This window comes from Hemicordylus capensis, chromosome 2 (genome assembly GCF_027244095.1).
Source record: "Hemicordylus capensis ecotype Gifberg chromosome 2, rHemCap1.1.pri, whole genome shotgun sequence".
NCBI lineage: Eukaryota > Metazoa > Chordata > Lepidosauria > Squamata > Cordylidae > Hemicordylus > Hemicordylus capensis.
The window spans coordinates 318,289-336,197 of record NC_069658.1 but is presented as its reverse complement, the minus strand read 5'-3'; the positions used below and the strand labels follow the sequence as shown (position 1 = coordinate 336,197).

At 61.4% G+C, this 17,909-nt stretch overlaps 1 protein-coding gene across 2 annotated transcripts in view; it reads left to right on the top strand.

Moving 5' to 3' along the window:
- TLN1 (talin 1) overlaps positions 1–17,909 on the top strand; it is a 78,572-nt gene that overhangs the window by 16,472 nt on the left and 44,191 nt on the right. For both annotated transcript variants that reach the window (XM_053289778.1, XM_053289779.1), the window contains 11 exons: positions 3,366–3,538; positions 12,762–12,859; positions 12,982–13,111; positions 13,318–13,470; positions 13,586–13,728; positions 13,926–14,053; positions 15,362–15,422; positions 15,778–15,882; positions 16,113–16,268; positions 16,442–16,543; positions 17,784–17,860. In XM_053289778.1, the coding sequence (XP_053145753.1) occupies positions 3,409–3,538; positions 12,762–12,859; positions 12,982–13,111; positions 13,318–13,470; positions 13,586–13,728; positions 13,926–14,053; positions 15,362–15,422; positions 15,778–15,882; positions 16,113–16,268; positions 16,442–16,543; positions 17,784–17,860 (1,283 nt within the window). In that variant the 5' untranslated portion in view covers positions 3,366–3,408. Of the gene's footprint in view, positions 1–3,365; positions 3,539–12,761; positions 12,860–12,981; positions 13,112–13,317; positions 13,471–13,585; positions 13,729–13,925; positions 14,054–15,361; positions 15,423–15,777; positions 15,883–16,112; positions 16,269–16,441; positions 16,544–17,783; positions 17,861–17,909 lie in introns of those variants that run through there.

The window sequence follows — 17,909 nt, the reverse complement described above, 5'->3', positions numbered from 1 at the left end:
GAGCTCTGGAACTCACAGGGACTTGTCCTGTTCAGTGGGAGGGAGGTGTGTGTGTGTGTGTGTGTGTGTGCGTGTGTGTGTGTGTGTGTCCCCTTCCAAAAAGGCAAGGGCGAGCCGGAAAGAAGAGGCCTGTCCCCTTTGCCTTCCTTCCTCGGGGAGTGCCCCCCTCGGCCCTGTCTGGAGGAGAGCAATGTTAACTGCTCTTGTGGGTCAGTGGGCGGGGGGGGGACAGCAGGTGCCTGTGCTAGCTGGAGGGGGGGGAGCGGGAGAGCCCTTGCTGGGACTGGCCAGATGGACAGGAGGGAGACGGGCCCGGCCCGCGGCTGGAGCTTCTCTCCCCTCCGGCCCCCTCCTCCCCGCCATACTCTGAGGTGTGGCCTCCTGTTCTCCAGGAGAGTTGCTCTCGGCGGGGGGGGGGGCTGGCCACCGCTTGCCCACATCCGTCGAGGCAGGTGGCTGAGGCCTGTGAGGGTGTCCGAGAGGCCCCTCAGCCCGTAGAAGTGGCGCAGAGACTCCCCCGTTGGAGACCTCCGGGCCTCTTGCGCCACTGAGAAGGCCTCTTCTGCTCGGCTCCCTAGCGCACCCCTCTCACGAGGTCTCCTGCTGCCTCTTCCCTTCCTGCCTCTGCCGCAGACTCTCTTCTCGTGGCAGCCATTCTCTGATATTAAGGGGGGCTCGGAGAAGAGAAGACCCTTTTCCTTCCCGGGGAGGACGAGAACCAATCGGTGTGAATGGCGGAGAGGGAGGCGGCTTTGGGCCGGCCATTTGGTTCTTGCTCTGGCTGCACAAGAGGAGCCATGTCAGTCTGTGGGGCAAAGGCCGTGTGGGGCGGGCGGGCATGTGTTGGGAGGCCAGCTTCTGTGTGTCTCAGGGGCCCTTGGGCGGCTTGCTCCCCTTGACGCCATGGGCCTTTGCCCAGGTGGCCAGGACATCCGAGTTGCCTGCCGGGGCAAGGGAGCAGGGAACGGAGATGCCCCCTCTTCTGGGACGTCCCCAGTGCCCCTGGGATGGCCTGAAGGCCAGAATGTGGCCCTTTGGCAACGGAAATCTCCCTTGGCCTGTGAGCTGTCAGTGGGGCCACGGCACAGTCCAGCGCCCCTGTGAAAGGGGGTCAGCAGAACGGCCAAGAGGAGGGAGCTGGGGGGGGGAGGAAGTGACTCTGCAAGGGGCTGGGAAATCAATAGCCGGAAGCCCAGAAGGGCTGTCTCTGTGTGTGTGTGTGTGTGTGTGTGTGTGTGTGTGTGTGTGTGTGTGTGTGTGGTTCTGCCACCGGAAACGCGTCAAAATAGCTTGCCTGACTCGGGGGCGGGAGTGAGGGCTGCTCGAGGGCTCTTCCCTGCCTTTGGAGTGGAAGGAGCTCCCAGCCCTGCCGCCGCCGCTCTAGAAGCAGCTGCCTCTGGACAGGATACGAAGAGCAGCAGCAGCAGCAGCAGCAGCAGCTGGGCAGGAAGGTGTGGCTGGGGTGCCGAGGAGGGGGCAGGCGCCCAGGAGCCCAGCTGAGCGGGCCGGATGCCGCCTTCCCCAGGCTTCGGGGGGTGGGGGCCTGCAGCTCCTTTGCCTGGGGGCTCCCCCTTGCCAGCCTGCCCGGCCGCGGGGGGTGCCCAGCTGGGGATGCACTGCGGAGAGCAAGGGGACGCTTGCTGGGGCTGGGCTGGGGAAGCCACGGAGGCAGGGCCCTGCTCTGGGCCAGGCCTGGCTGTCTCTTGGAGCTGGGGACCGGCGGGCGGCGAAGGCTGTGCCACGGATCCGGAGCGCCTCGCGGTGCAGCGTTGGAGAGAGGATCGTGGGCTTCAGTTGCCCACCCCACACAGAGCGCCTGGGGCCCACTTACAGCAATGGCCCGGCCCAGCCCCACGTCCTCGCGGTTTTCCTAGCCTGCCTCTCGCTCTCGGGGGCCAGGATTCCCTGCTGCCTCCCCCCTTCACGACATGGCGTCTGCCACACGGTCAGCGCCAGGCCAGGCATCCCTGCAGCCAGGGCACTCCTTGGCCGGCCCCCCTGCCTGGAGGGCCTCTTGGGGGGGGGGCTTGCAGGTCTGTTTTGGATACAGGTGACCCCTCTCGCCTGGCCCTGGGAAGTGGGGGTGGATTCCTGGCCACTTGCTGTCTTTGAGGTGACCGGGCAGGGGGTGTGGGTGCCGAGACGCACCCCAAGACTCCCGGGCGTAAACTGGGGCCCACGTGCTCGTGAGTGGGATCCATTTCACAGAAGCAGGAGTCCAGGAGGGCAAAGGGATGCCCTGAAAGAAGGAAAGCTGCTGAGAGTTGAGCAGGGGACCTAAGCTGGCCGGCCAGGCGGCATCGGCTAAGCAGGGGTGGCCTGGGACTTCCCTCCTGTGGCTTCTGTGTCATCAGCCGCCCCGCCCTGGGGTGTATTTTTAACATGCTTCTCTTTGCGCTTATCAGCAGAGGCTCCCTGCCCACGGCCTTCCTCTGGTGGGGGGGAGGGCTGTCACGAGGGCCCCCCCTGCCCCCCCCCCGTGGCCTTGGAGGGTTTTTTCCTGGCGCAGCCCGGAGGTTGCCCTGCTGCCACTGGCCACCCCCCCCCCCGCCCTGCTGCCTCGGGGCCTGCCCTGGCGCCCTCCTGAAGGAGAGGCTGGCCCAGCACATTGAGTGGCGGGGAGGGAAGTGCTGCGGCCGGCCGATACGGGAGGGGGCGTGGCGCGCCAGGGCCAGAGCTGGGCCCTTCTCAGCTGCGGGGGCTGCGGCTGGCGGCCTGCCTTGCCTTTGCCACGTGGGATCAGCCCCAAGGAGGCCTCACACACAGGCAAGAGGCAGGGGCATGCGCACCCCCCCCCCCGCAAACGGGATTGAGGGACGTCTTGCCTCTGAGGCTGGAGCTGGCCCATAGCCACCAGAGACCAATAGCCACTGACATGGAGGGTATATTGGAAAGGCCCCCCCCCCGGTCTCAGAGCGCTACCAACCGCTGTGGAGCCTCCCTCCTGCTCTCTGAAACCCGCTTGATGCTGCTGTCCATCAGATGCAGTCTTGTAAGCAGCCCCAGTTATTCCCCAGCCGTGGAGGCCGGATTCTGCTTGGACAGGTGAAGACGCCCTTTTGCTGGAACAGGCAGCAGCAGCTCTTGTCTCAGCAGAGCTCAGGCGGCTGCACGAGGGACATCCAAGCCGCTTGGGAGGGTGATGGACCCCCCCCTGCAACGGGAGAGCCTCAGAGGATGGGGGTCGGGGCCCTTCTGGGGAGGATGGCGGCCTCTTTCCTTGTGGCCAGTGGTTCATCTCTACACATGGTGGCAGGCAGTGAGAAGACTGAGGAGCACCCAGTCCTGGGGACCGTGTCCTGCCTCCCCCTTCCCCCCCCCGCCAGATTCCCAGTCATGATGCGATGTCTTGTCTCTCTCCGCAGGTGCATCAGGAGAGGGGACTCCTCAGCCGCCGCCGCCGCCGCCATGGTTGCCTTATCGCTCAAGATCAGCATCGGCAACGTGGTGAAGACGATGCAGTTTGAGCCCTCCACCATGGTGTACGATGCCTGCCGGATCATCCGGGAGCGAGTGCCCGAGGCACAGATGGGCCAGCGTAAGTGCATGGCCGGCGGGAGGGCACCCCTCTCAGGCCTCCTTCCCTGTGAGGCGGGCCAGCCGCGCGGGGCCTCTCCCCCGCCTGACGTGCCTGCTTCACTTTCCCACATGCGCCTGTCCCTGGAAGCCAGAAGTGCCTGCTGGGGGTGGAGGTTGAAGCCAGCCCTGTGGCTGCCGCTGGATCAGGCCTGAGTTGGCGGGGGGGGGGAGTTCTTTGTGCTCCCTTCAGACTCCAGCCCCAGCTTGTGTGGCACGTTGCTTGAAAAGCCCGGATCGCTACCTGGAACTGATTGGCCTTGTTGCGTCTCTTCGCTCTTCCACCAGCCGGAAGGGAAGCCCAGCGGGGAGTTAAGGGAACGCTGCAATTCCGGGGCGGAGCAGAGGAGCCCCCCTGCCCCCCCCCCGTGCGCTGGGGGCCACTTCTCCACACACGGGGGATGCTCTTCCCCTCAGCGCTGCTCCCAGGGGGTGCAGGCAGGCTTCCCAGGACCAGGGGAGGGAAGGACTCCTCTGCCGGAAAGGGGCCTCTTGCTGCTGCTGCCGCCGCTCCCAGCCCCACAGGGCACTGCCCACGGAGCAGCTCTCTGGCCCTCCGGCCGCAGCGGGAGGCATGCTGAAGCGCTCGGCGCTGCCCCCGCAGACGCAGCTCTGTCCGCCAGGAGCACACCTGCTCTGCAGGGAGCCCTAGCCCTGTGGGGCAGCCCCAGTCCAAGAGAGGCCTGGCTCCTGCCCCCTTGTGAGTCGCAAGACAGGAGAGGGGCAGCTGGTGTCTGGCCTGACTCCACCTGCTCTGTGCCACTCTCTGCTGGCAAGGCTGCAGGGGCCTGCCTGGAGCAAGAGGGGTGGGTGGCAGCCCCCCAGGGAATCAGCTGGGCGCTGCTGCTGCTGCTGCTGGCTGCATTGCCCTGGGTCTGTAGAGAGTTCTCTCCTCTGCTCCTGCTGGAGAACTGCCTGTGGAGAGCAAAGGACCGCCGAGAGAGTAGCAGCTGCTGCACCTGGGGGGGTGGCCAGCGAGGTGGGCCAGAGTGGGGCTGCCCGGGTGTGTCAGCCTTGGGCAGTGGGCAGCCGGGGGGGGGGGGAGGAGGAGGAGGCGGGCTCTCGGCCTGAGGACCAGGACTGGGGAGCGGGCCGGGAGCTGGGAGTCGAGGCCGGGCCAGAGCCGAGCAGTCAAAGCAGGATCGGGGGGGGGGGGGGAGCTGGGTCAGCGTGGGAGCCAAAGGTCAACTCTGACCAGCGGAGAATCAGTCCAGACCAGCGGAGGCAAGCAGAGCTGGATGGAGGCGCACAGGCCAGGGAGAGCTGGAGACGGAGGCACCGGCAGGAAGCCGCCTTTTATCTCCGTCCCGTCCTGGAAGGAGCCAGCGAGCTGCCTGGCTGGCCGGGGTCCGTCCAGGGCCTGCGGACTCCCTGCCTGGCAAGGCTGCCGCCGTCCCACTGGCTGCCACATGGGGCAGCAGCGTGCAGGTTCTCCAGCGCCCAGCCCTCAGGGCAGGCTGCTCCGGCCGGGAGCTTGCTCCAGTCCCAGGCCTCCTGCCTCCGGTGGGAGCGGGCAGTGCCGTGGCCAAGACGCTGCCTTCCCCTTCCCTGTGGGGAGCTGCAGCCGAACCCGGTGTGCAGGGGCCTGTTTGTGCCCCTCCGTGTGGCCAGGCTGCGGCCCTGAAGGCTCCCGAGGCTTTGGCCAGCAGTAGCCCGGCTGCGTTGAGCGCCTGGCCAGGGAGCATGTGTACCCTGGCCCTCTTGTGAGGGAGGCGCTGCTCTTAGCTGCTGGGCCAGCATGCTTTACCCAAGGCCCGGCTGGCCTTGCTGAAGAGGCTGCGGGACTCGAGAGAGATCAGCAGCAGCGGTCTTACTTGGAGACACACACACACCCCCACTTAACGGTCAGCGGGCGGAGTTGCGGTTCCAGGCAGGTGTTTGCAGCAGGACCCCCGGAAGTCTTGGAGAAGAGAAGCCTCAGCAAAGGGCTCTCCTCGGCTGCCGGGCGAGGCCCTCCCACGTGGGTCATCCTGGCCCGCACGCTCCAGAGGCAGGACGATCAATTCAGCGAAGCCGTTAGAAGGCGGGGAAGGAGGACCCCTCCCGGTTCTCTTTGTCCTGCCTCGCTCCAGAGAAGCTCGTTCCTAGCTAGCTGCTTCTTCCTTGCGTCTCTTCAGCCGAGCGTTTTTCTCCCTTATTTCTTTCCTCGGTCTCTCCATTCCCACCTTGTCCATTCTGCCTGTATTTCTTGTCTAATCTATTAAAAGAAAAAAGGAAAGGCTTTATTCTTTCAGACCTCTACTCTTCGGTCTCCCCCCTCCCTCTCCTCCTCCCCTTTCTTATGGAGCAGAGCGATCCGGGCATTGTGCATGTTCGCGTGCACAAGGCAAAGAAAACTCGGCAAACGCAGCCGAAACGGACCATCCGGGTCCCTCAAGTCCATGCCGGGCCTTTGGATCCGCCGCAGCCCCCACGGCTGGCGCCGGCCTCTCTTTTGGGGTGGGACGGCCACGGAGCTCCGAGGAGCGCTGCAGAAGCTCAGCTCACGTCCCTCACCAGGACGCAGAAGTGCTTTCGCCCGCTCTCCCCCGACCCCGCTCTTCAGGTAGCCGAGATTGTGGAGCTGGAGGAGGCTTCCTCCTCAGACGCCGAGGCCGTCCGCCACCCAGCTGAGCCCCCCGCCGCCCCCCCCCCCCGGGGCCGCTGGAGAGGGAGATGCTGCTGCCCGCCTCCTCTATCGCCAGCGTCCTGGGCTCCTCGGCAGGCGGCCCCTCCACGATGCGGCCAGCCGGCCCAGTAGCAGTGGGCCAGTCTGACTCTCTCCTGCTGATCCTTCCCGTGCGGCAGGCCTCAGCAGCGACCGTCAACCAGTCAGCGGCTACACCTACTCAGGAGGAGGCCAACAGCCACCATCCAGCCAGACCGGTGAGTCCTGTGCCTCATGGCTGCCCTCTCCCGGGCCCATCCAATCCTGCTAGGCTCCCCTCCGCTCCTTCTGCCCCAGTGAGCCTAGACCTTCCCCAAGACATGCCCATGGCCTGGCAAGCCTGGTTTGTAGAGGCAATGCATGCATCACTGGAGAGCCTCAAGCCCCAACAGGCAAAGCATAAAAAGTGCAAATGCAAAGAGACGTTTTCCTCTTCTTCTGGGGATTCTTCCTCTTCCTCATCAGAGACCCATGGCAATCCTAAGCGGTCCCACAGGTCTAAAAGGAAAAAGAGGGCATCCAAACGTAGCAAGGAAAAAAATCCAAAAGAACATCTAAACGTGGCCACCGCCATTCTAATCCACACTCTTCTGCTATCGCTGGCTATGATTCCCTGGACCCTCGCCTCCCCCCCTCGGAAGTGCTGGTGGAACTCCCTCCCACTTTACCACTACAGGCCCCTTTGGCCAGGCCTTCATCTCAACTACCACCCGCCTCGGGTTCAGGAATCCCTATTCAGGACCCTGCCCCCAGCGAAGAGGGCAAGTGACCAGCAACCGGATTCATCCCAATCCTCCTGCAGGCTCCTGCCGCCCGAAGAGTTTTCTCAGCTCCTCCTGAAAGCCCTGCACACTTTGGGCCTTCATTCAGACCTTCCTAAGGAAGCTCTTCCATCTTCTAGAGAATCTTTGGTGCTTCCTACTGCTGCGTCTAACCAACCTCTTTTTCCTCTTCCTGAGACTTTTTCAGAGGTAGTGAAACAAGAATGGCAAGCCCCCGCTTCCTCCAAGAAAACGGCGGCTATCGTCTCTAAGCAGTATGCTTTCATTCCTTCAGCAACAGCCCTTTTTCAGACCCCCTCAGTCGATGGCCCAGTGGCCGCCCTTACCTCTGGGGCCATTCTGGCAAGAGATGGGGAGTCTTCCCTTACGGACCCCACAGAAAGAAAATTGGAAGCGCAGTTGCGCAAGAACACTGACGCCATATCGATCTCCATCAAGGCCTCTGTTGCTGCCTCCATTCTTTCCAGGGCAGCCCTCCTGTGGTTGGATGAACTGCTTCAAACTCCGTCCCTCGAACCAGCGCACCAATTGTTGGGTACCGGACTCCATCAAAAACGGGTGCAAGATCGAATTCACTTCATGTCCCAGAAGTCGCTTCCTTCCAACCCCTCGGTCCCGGTGTCACCGCAGACACTCAGCTCTGCTGCAGGCAATACTCCACCTCCTTCACATCTCAGCCATAGAACGGGTTCCAAAGGGACACGGCATTTATTCCATCTTATTCACCGTCCCCACCGTCACCCTAACCCTAACCCAACCGGCTCACTGCACGCTCTCCTCGATCTAACATTTTTGAACAAATTCGTCAAATGTCACAGATTCCGCATGGAGATGGTCAGTTCCATCTCAGAGGTCTTACACCACGGGGACTTTCTAGCCTCAGTCGACCTGACAGAGGCATACCTGCACATCCCAATTCATCCAGATCATTGCCGTTTTCTTCGTTTCTCCTACAATGGCTCCCACTACCAATACACCGCCCTTCCATTCAGTCTCTCCTCCGCCCCCTGAATATTTACAAAGATCCTCGCTCCTCTACTAGCACATATGCGCCTCTAGAAGATAAGGATCTTTTGGTACTTGGACGACATATTGATCCAGTCACCCTCCCTTCAGTCAGCCCAAACAGACCTGGACCGCGCCCTCTCCACCCTCGATGCACACGGCTTCCTGGTGAACACCTCCAAAAGCAATCTGACTCTCTCCAACAGACTACAGCATCTTGGGGTGGTCATAGACACCCTCTCAGATCGCCTCTTCCTTCCCCAGGACAGGATCACCAAGATCCAATTGCTGATTCACCAAATCCTTTGTTCCAAGTAAACTCAACTGCTCTCCCTGGCACAACTCCTAGATCTGATTGTCTCCTCCCTGGAAGCTGTTCCCTGGGCTTGCCTTCACCTCCTCTCCCTCCAATGGTTCCTGCTTCCATGTCAGGCCGCCATTGCCCTGCGGAGTTGCAAGAGAGTGGAACTCCCCCCACCAGTACGTCTCTCTGAACTGGTGGCTTCTGGACTCCAACCTGACCAAGGGGCGGCCCTTCCTGGACCCTCCCCGCTTCATCATCACGATCGATGCCAGCCTCTTGGGCTGGGGTGCTCAATCTCTCGGCCCAGGGCTCCTGGTCCCCATCCGAAGCCAATCACAGTATCAATTGGCTTGCGCTCTGGGCCATTTGCCTGGTGCTCCTAGCCTTCAAGCACCAGATTTCAACATCATGACATCTTGATTTGAACAGACAACACAACCTCCAAGGCCCATGTGAACCGCCAAGGGGGCACCAGATCCAAATCTCTTCATGCAGAGGCGGTCCTTCTCCTATCTTGGGCGGAAGCACACCTTACGTCGATCCTGGCCCATCACATCAGCGGCTCTCTGAATACCCAGGCCGACTGGCTCAGCAGACAAGAGTTTCACCCGGTAGAATGGGGACTCAAACCTGAGATCTTCCTTCAGCTCTCTCGCCGCCTAGGCCATCCCTCAGTGGATCTCTTTGCATCCCCAGCGAACTCCCAGTTCCCAAGATTATTCTCCCGGTTCCCGTGCTCCGCAGTGGAGGCAGTGGACTCACTTTCGTCTGCCTGGCCCAGGGAGCTCCTCTATGTCTTTCCTCCAATACCTCTCCTCAGCAGATTTCTCCGCCGTGTCCACCTTCTCCACGCACAAGTAATCCTAGTGGCTCCCTTCTGGCCGAGGCGCCCCTGGTTAGAGAGTTACTCCATTTCGCCGTGGAAGGTCCCTGGTTCCTGCCTCCCGCCCCAGACCTCCTCAGCCCACTCTTCCACCAAGATCCCACGTGGTTCCAGCTTGCCGCCTGGAGGCTAAGCGGCTCCGACTGAGCAAGAGAGGCTACACGCAAAAAGTCCTGTCTACGATATTGGCCTCTCGCCAGGCCTCTACCAACCGCATTTACCAATCTACTTGGAGGGTATTCCTCCGCTGGTGCAACAAGATTGGCACTCCTCCCAACGGATGCCAGAACTACTCGGATGTCGGATGCCAGAACTACTCCATTTCCTTCAGGACAGCCTAGACAAAGGCCTCAAAGCGAATACTATTAAGAGACATGCGGCTGCACTCCTTCCCCTTCTCTCTCCCTCCGTTCAGCGTGATTCTCAGTCTCAGACTCACCTCCGTCGCTTCCTGAAGGGCGCCATTCTTTCCTCCCCACCTGTGGTCCACAAGTTCCCATCCTGGGAGCTCCACAAAGTGCTGCGAGTCCTCCACACTCCACCTTTTGAACCGATAAAATCCATTCCGCTCCGGATCCTGTCGTACAAACTAATCTTCCTAGTGGCAATCACCTCCGCACGTCAGATCTCAGAACTCAAAGCCCTCTCTGCCAATCCGCAGCTATGCATTTTCTCTCAGGACTCCGTTCGTCTAATTCCCGACCCGTCCTTCCTACCTAAGGTCCCTTCGATCTTCCATAGATCCCAGGATGTTCTGCTCCCGTCTTTCTGCCCTAACCCTTCTAATGGAAGGAAAAACAATGGCACAAACTCGATGTACGTCGATGCCTAAAGACCTACGTTTCCAGGACTGCTTCGTTCAGGTCCTCTGAATCCCTTTTTGTGTCCTTTCTCCCGGCCTCCATGGGCCGCCCGGTTTCCTCATCAACTCTGGCTCGGTGGATCAAGGCATGTATTGCGTTGGCCTATGAGGTGCAACACATTCTTCCTCCTCCTCTCAGACTCACCGCTCACTCTACATGCTCTGCCGCCACGTCTGCAGCCTTTTCGACCAGTGCACCACTGGACAAAGTATGCAGAGCGGCTACCTGGTCGTGCCCGTCCACATTCACACGACACTATAAACTAGACCTCTTCAAATCAGCCCAAGCTGCATTTGGCAGGAGGGTACTTCAGCAGGTTCTTCCGCCCCAGTAGCCTACGACGCTCCCACGCAGGGTCTTCCGCTGTGGCATGTCCCACGTGAGAGGTCCTCACCCGGCAGCCGAGAAAGGAGCATTGGTCACTCACCGTGAAAGCTTCTTCTGGCTGCCGGTGTTGAGGACCTCTCGACCCACCCAGATCGTCTACGCCTACTGGTTCTGCACTCTCTGTATTTTCTTCCTGAGGGGCCTGATTAGCTATACTCTTTTCTTATACCTTCCTTAGCAGCTCAGCTAGACTAAACAAAACTGGGAGGGGTCATCCTTCCCCACTTTTAAAAGGCTTTGCTTAATTGGTTGTCCTGCCTCTGGAGCGTGCGGGCAAGGATAACCCACGTGAGAGGTCCTCAACACCGGCAGCCAGAAGGAGCCTTCACGGTGAGTGACCAGTGCTCCTTTCCCACCTCAGTTCTGAAACCAGCAAGCTGTTGGTGCAAAGGGCTTCACTGGGCCCAAACCAGGTGCCCGTTCTTGGCCGCTCCTGGCAGCGGGGCTCCTCTTGGGGCGCTCCCAGAGGGCACAGCGTGGGCCCAGGCAGGGTTGTGAGCTGGTCTCCCTTTTCATTTTTGTAAACTGCCTAGACTGGGGGTGGGGGGTGGGACTCCCCAGGTGGCCCCAAACAACTGAAAGGGGAGTCAGGTATCAGGAGGGCGGGAACCGTACCTGACCTCTCTGAGGGGTGAAGACAGTTGGGGATGAGATGGGAGGCAGGCAGCGACCGAGGCCACCACCCGCCTCCTGGGCCGCTCACAAAGCCAAGGAGAGGCCCTCCTTGGGCTGGTGGGCCGGGGGAGAGTTCCCTCGAGAGAGAGAGAGACTCGCTAGAGATCATCTAGCAGTGGCCAGATAAGTGCCTCGGCTGTGTGAGCAGTGATGGGGCGGGTAGTTTCCAGCTCCTGTCTCCCTGCCCGCCTCCCCGTGCCTTGGAGAAGCCAAGGCCTCTCTTGTCTCTTCCTGAGTTTTGGACTGGTGTGCAAGCCGAGCCCAACAAATTGTGAGAGCACTATGAGAATACTGACTCCCTTTGCTTAGTTCCTACTTGTGTGCATCAGAGTTTTCAGCAGTGGCTGCTACGAAGAGCAGATGGTGCCTGAAGTTAAATGGGCAGGCTCAGACATAAAGCCCAGGCTTGGAAAACTCAGTCCTGCCCATTGAAGAGGTGAAGGTCTTTCTCTCGGCCTGATCAGATCAATGGCTGAGCTTGTGACTGACAAAGTGGGGGTGTTCCTTTCACCTTTCAAGCTCTCAATGGCTGGGGAGCGGATTACCCGAGAGACAGCCTTGCCCCATATGTCCTGACCCAGACCTCAAGCTCTTCTTGGGAGTGCCTCTGCCAAGCGAAGGGAGGCAGGTGGCTGCTAGGGAGAGGGCCTTTTTGGTGGCAGCAGCACCCCGTGTATGGAACAGCCTCCCCGCTGAGGTTTGCCTGGCTTCATCACTTGCTTCTTTCAGACACCGGGTAGAGACCTTTCTGTTCACTCAGGAATTTTAAATTTGACGTTTAATACTGACTTTAAACAAGTTTTTAAATGGATTGTGTTTACTGTATTTGGTTGTTTCTTTCTTTCTGGTGTGTTGACTTCCACATTTCTGGTCAGCCAATGGCTTTAATCATGGGCTGGGTGGGTGTGTGGTGGGTGATGTAGCTTTATATATTATTTTAGGGGGCCCCAGTATCAAAAAGGTTGGAGAGCCCGTCCCAAGGAAAGCTGCCTGGAAATAGGGAGCTCTGTAGCTTTACATCACCCACCTCTCCTGGGGGCCCTCTCCTGCTGCCTCTCAGACGGCCTTTGGCAGGGAGCCCGAGGGGAGCGTCTGGGCAGGGGAGTCGCACCCTGCTGCTGCTGCTGCTGCTGCCGCCTGCCGTGACGGGGGGTGGGTGGGTGGGTGCAGGCAGTCTTCTTTCACGGGCAGAAACACCGAACGTCTCGAGGCTGCTGTGCCCTCGCAGTGGCCGGTCTCGAGTCAGGGAGAGGGCAAGACATTTCGCTGGGGCTTGGTGTGTCCCCCGAGCGAGCCAACGGGGGCAAGAGGCAGGTCTCGCGCTGGAGCCGAGGGAGGAGGGAGAAGGCGGACAGCCAGCGAGGCGGCGTGGCTGCTTGTAGCCAGCCAGGGACGGGGCCGCGGCACCCCCACCGACTGGCCTGTGCGCGGCGTCCAGCTTCCCACGCCGGAGGGAAGAACGGGGCCTTCCTGGGTTGGGCGCGATGCCTGCCGGCAGCCGCCTGCCAGGCTTCTCAGGCCTTGGGATTTGTTTCTGGGGCCTCGTGGGCTGCTGGCCTTTTCGCGTGACCTCCCGCAAGGGCGGCCAAGCCAGTCATTCGCTCAGTCAGTCAGTCAGTGAGCTTCTGCTGTTTTTCAGCAAACGACTTTGGCCTGTTCCTGTCGGACGAAGACCCAAAGAAAGGGATCTGGCTGGAAGCTGGGAAGGCTCTGGACTACTACATGCTCCGCAATGGGGTACGTCCGCCGTGGGCATGGCCCACTGCGTTCTGGGTGCCTGCCTGCCTGCCTGCCTGGCCCCGGCTGGCTTGTGGTTGGCAGTGGGGCTGTTCCTCCTCATCGCTCTTGCCCCCCCTCAGGACACCATGGAGTACAAGAAGAAGCAGCGGCCCCTCAAGATCCGCATGTTGGACGGCACCGTCAAGACCGTCATGGTGGACGACTCCAAGACGGTCACAGACATCCTCATGACCATTTGTGCCCGAATTGGTGAGGGGCGCTGAAGCGTCTGTGTCGGGAGGGAGGGAGGGTGGGGAGAGGGGGGCGCGCTCTCTCCCACCAGCAGCCGCGGGAGGGATGCTTGGCTCCAGGCTGGCGGCAGCCCTCCCTCCCTCCCTGCTTCCCTCCCGTGACTTTGCAGCCACTGCTTTCTGCTCCTCCTGCCCCTCGTGGCAAGGGGGCTTCTTGTCCTGCAGGCATCACCAACTATGATGAATACTCTCTGGTAAGGGAGATAGTGGAGGAGAAGAAGGAGGAGCAGACGGGCACCCTCAAGAAGGACAAGACCCTCCTGCGGGACGAGAAGAAGATGGAGAAGCTGAAGCAGAAGCTGCACACAGACGATGAGCGTGAGTGTGGCAGGAGCCAGGCCCCGGGGGCGGGGAGGGCCGGCCCTCGGGCTCCTCCTCCTCACCGCATGGGCGGGCCCGCTGAGCGCTCCTCCTCCTCCTCCTCCTCGGGCAGTGAACTGGCTGGACCACGGGCGCACACTGCGTGAGCAGGGCATCGACGACAGCGAGACGCTCCTCCTCCGGCGCAAGTTCTTCTACTCTGACCAGAATGTGGACTCCCGGGACCCTGTGCAGCTCAACCTCCTCTATGTCCAGGTGTGCCCCGCCCACGCGGGTCTGGGGGGGGGGCCCTGGCGGGAAGAAGAGGCTGGCTCGCAAGCTGGCCTGGGGCTGGTCCGGAGGGGAGCCCCTGCTGCCGCCGCCGCCACCGCCGGCGGCCTTTCTCTGTCCCCCAGAGCCCTGGGAGGGAGGGAGGGGTGTCTGCTGACTCCGCTGGCCCTTCTCGCCCGCAGGCCCGTGACGACATCCTGAACGGCTCCCACCCCGTCTCCTTCGACAAGGCCTGTGAGTTTGCTGGGTACCAGTGCCAGATCCAGTTTGGCCCTCACAACGAGCAGAAGCACAAGCCCGGCTTCCTGGAGTGAGTGTGGCAGCCTCTGCAGAGGACCCGGGGGAGGGAGGGAGGGCGGGAGGGGGGTGCTCTGTCCCTTGCAGAGCAGCAGTGGGGAGGGGGGGTGGGTGGAGAGCCTCAGAGCAAGCTGCTGTAGACGGAGCCAGACCCTGGGTCAGGAGTCTCTCTCTCAGCCCTAAGTTGGAGATGCTGCTGCCAGGGAGGGAACAGGGAACCGGGATGCTCTTCCCATCCCTTAAGGGGAATAGCGTGCAGTGCTCACCCATGTTGTCTCCCCTTGAAGTGCAAACCATAGTGGACTCTGCTTAGCGCAGGGGACCATTCCTGCTTGCTTCCACAAGACCAGCTCTCCTTACGGGTGCTGAGTGCCGGGCTTGGAGAGCCCCAGGGAGCCTCCGGGCCAGTCGTCCCTCTACCTTTTCCCACCTCTGTGCAGAACGAGTGTTGTTCTGGGCGGCAGCAGGATCCAGGCAGGGTGTGCGCGCTCCACGTGCATCCAGAACGGGGCCTTCCTGATTCCCCCTGAGCGGGCTCTTAAATGAACGGAGGGAAACTTGTGAGCGTGCGCACGCCTGGGAAGGAACACTGCTGTGCGCCTTCATATTCTTTCACTGTGGCACCTCCGCGAGACTCTTCCGAGGCAGAGTGTCTTTGTCCCCGGCAGCCAAGAAGGCTGCTTGCAAAAGGGGCCGAGAGAAGCCCGTTCCCCAGTAGCTTTCTCAAGGGTCCGCTGGCTGGCTGGCTGGCTGCTCAGTTTTCAGGCTGACACCTAGGTCCAAAGGACATTTGCCAAGGCCTGGCAGAGTGATGAGCCGCTGTGGACCAGGCCATCCATTGAGATCATCGGGAGAGGTTCGTCTCCCGTTGCCGGCGGCTCGTCTGGCGGCTACTCGGGGACGGGCCCCCTCCGCTGCTGCCCGGAGGCTTGAGATTGGGCTCCCTGCTGAAATAAGAGCCTCCCCAACTCCGACAGCGTTTAAAAAGGCAGTTCAGACACATTTGTTCACCCAGGCTTTTAATTTAGCTACTGTTGTAACCGTTTGATTTTTAATAGTTCTCACCTTTTATACTTTGAATTGTTGTAATCGGTTAACCTTTGTATTTGTGGTAAGCCGCCCAGAGACTTGCACTTTGGGCGGGATACAAAAATGACCGACAGCCTGGCTCGTGCCGCCTGCCCACGGAGGGAGCGGGCTGGGCTTTGCAGGCCCTTTATGTTGGCAGTTGAGCCGAGCTGGGTGGTCCCCAAGGGATCTCGGCTTGGGGGCTTCCCCCTTTTTGTGGGTCGCTCCTGCTCATCTCCTTCCCCTTTTACAGCCTGAAGGATTTTCTGCCCAAGGAATACATCAAACAGAAGGGTGAGCGCAAGATTTTCATGGTGAGTAGGAGATGGGGAGATGGCCTCCCTCCCCGCGGGGCCCACAAGCTGCCGCCGCCTCCTGCCCCCTCGCCTGGCCTGGCTCTTCTCCTCCGCCTGGGTGGTGGCTGGGGCAGGAGCCCGAGGACTGGTTCACCCGGGGGGGTGGGGGGTGGGGGGTGGCTTGAGTTTTCCATGCGTCGGCCTAGAAATGCCAAGACTGGGGCCCCTCCCTGTGCAGCAGCAGCAGCAGCCTAGCAGGGAGAAGAGCCTTGGGTTCAGCAAGCTGGGACGGGGGCTGAGGGGCTGGAGGGCTGTCCCTGGGGGAGCCGGGGGCCTGGGCGGGGCAGTAACTGGCCTTTGGGTTTCCTCTCAGGCCCACAAGAATTGCGGCAACATGAGCGAGATTGAGGCCAAAGTTCGCTATGTGAAACTCGCCCGCTCTCTGAAGACCTACGGGGTCTCCTTCTTCTTAGTCAAGGTGAGCGGGGATCCCTGCCCTGCCTTGGCTGGCCTGTCCGCGGGGACCGCCTCCCCCCCCCCGCGCTGGTCTGGGAAGCCGCCTCTGAGCGGACGCTGCCCCTTGCTGCTCGCGAGTGCCTGCGGCCTGGAGTGACGGAGCCCGCGGCTTGCGGCCGGGCCTGGGGGTGGGCCAGCCCTGGGATGGCCCCCCGCGTGACCCCTCCCCGCTTCCGCCGCTGTGGCCTCTAGGAGAAGATGAAGGGGAAGAACAAGCTGGTCCCGCGCCTGCTGGGCATCACCAAGGAATGTGTGATGCGTGTGGATGAGAAGACCAAGGAGGTCATTCAGGAGTGGAACCTCACCAACATCAAGCGCTGGGCGGCCTCCCCCAAGAGCTTCACCCTGGTAATCCCCGGCCCCTCGCGGCGCCCCCCACCCCCCAGTGACTGGCCTGGCTGCAGGCCTGCCCCACCACCTCCGGGGAGTGGGGAGAAGAGGGGCTGTCCTGGGGCCGGCTGCCGGGGCCACCTCTCCCCCCTCCTCTCTCTGCACCGTCCACCTTTGCTTTGCCCCCGCAGGATTTTGGAGATTACCAGGACGGCTACTACTCTGTGCAGACCACGGAAGGGGAGCAGATTGCCCAGCTCATTGCTGGCTACATTGACATCATCCTGAAGAAGGTGCTGGCTTTTCTTTTGTTTTGGGTGGGCGGCCGCGTGAGCTGGGCATGGAAGGCCATGGCTGCCTCCGCGGGGTGAGCGGGCTGGATGCCCAGGACCAGCCCGAGGGGAAGGGAGACCGCTAGAAAGGGGGCACTTTGGTCTGGCCCTGAGGCCAATAGCAGGAGCCCAGCATGAGTGTGTTCTAGCCCACCCGCTGCTCCAGCATCCCTGGCCTCCACCTAACCCTAACCGGCCTCTGGTTGGGGCCCTCCAGCAAAGGGGGGCCCGGCCCTGCACAAGGCAGGCTGCTCTGCTGCCGCGCAACAGCTCTGGCCGCTTGGCTGTCCAGCCTGGGCCGGCTCCCTTGGCGTGCCAGCTCTCGCCCTGCCCTCGGGAGCCACAGTGGACGGGCCTCCTCCCTCTTCGGCGTGACCCTCCTTCAGATATTGGAAGAGGGCTCTCGTGCCTCCCCTTAGTTTTCTCTTCTCCAGCTGAAATGGACCCCGCCCTTCAGCCGCTCCTCCCAGGACGTGGCTTCCAGACCCAGGCGCCGTCTTTGTCACCCTCCCCTGCGCCCACTCCGGTTTATCCATGCCTTTCCTAAAACGCCGGGCTCAGTTTTCTAAGCGAGCTCTGATCAGCGCAGCATGAAGTGGGATCGTTGCTGCTTGTGATCTGGACCCGGTTAATGCCTTGGTTTAATGCAGCCTAAGCCTGCATTCGCCCTTTGAGCCGCTGCACCACGTGGCTGGCTCCTCTTCAGCTGGTAGACCACGAAGACACCTCGGTCCTTTCCACAGGGCTGCTGCCAGGGCAGCTCTTCCCACCCTGTACTTGTGCGTTTGACTTTCTGAGATGCCAGACTTGACCCTGGTCTATCCTGAACGTCATCTTGTTGGTTTGGCCCAGTAGTCTAGGCTCTCCAGCTCAGATTGAGTCTTGATTCTGTCTTCTCAGGTATGAGCGACCCTTCACCTTTGTGTGATCTGCAAATTGAATCGGCACTCCCTCTGTCCGCCCCCCCCCCCAACAATTTACGATAATGTGGGCCGGCAGGCCCAAGACAAGTCCCTCCCTTGCAAGGCTGCACACGCGCTTGTGTGCTGTGACCCGCACAACAGCAGGGAGGCGAGTTGCCTTCTCCTTGGGGTGTTGCCCCTCCCCAGGGACTGAGCCGGCAAAAGGGTCTGGGAAGGCGCGCTGGGCCTGGTCCCCTTGAGCAATGGAGTTGCTGACTGCCTGACTCTTTGACCGACAGAAAAAGAGCAAAGACCATTTTGGCTTGGAGGGAGATGAGGAATCCACCATGCTTGAAGACTCCGTGTCCCCCAAAAAGTAAGGACGGTGGGAGGGAGGGCCGGCCTTTGGGGGCACACCCGTGCCC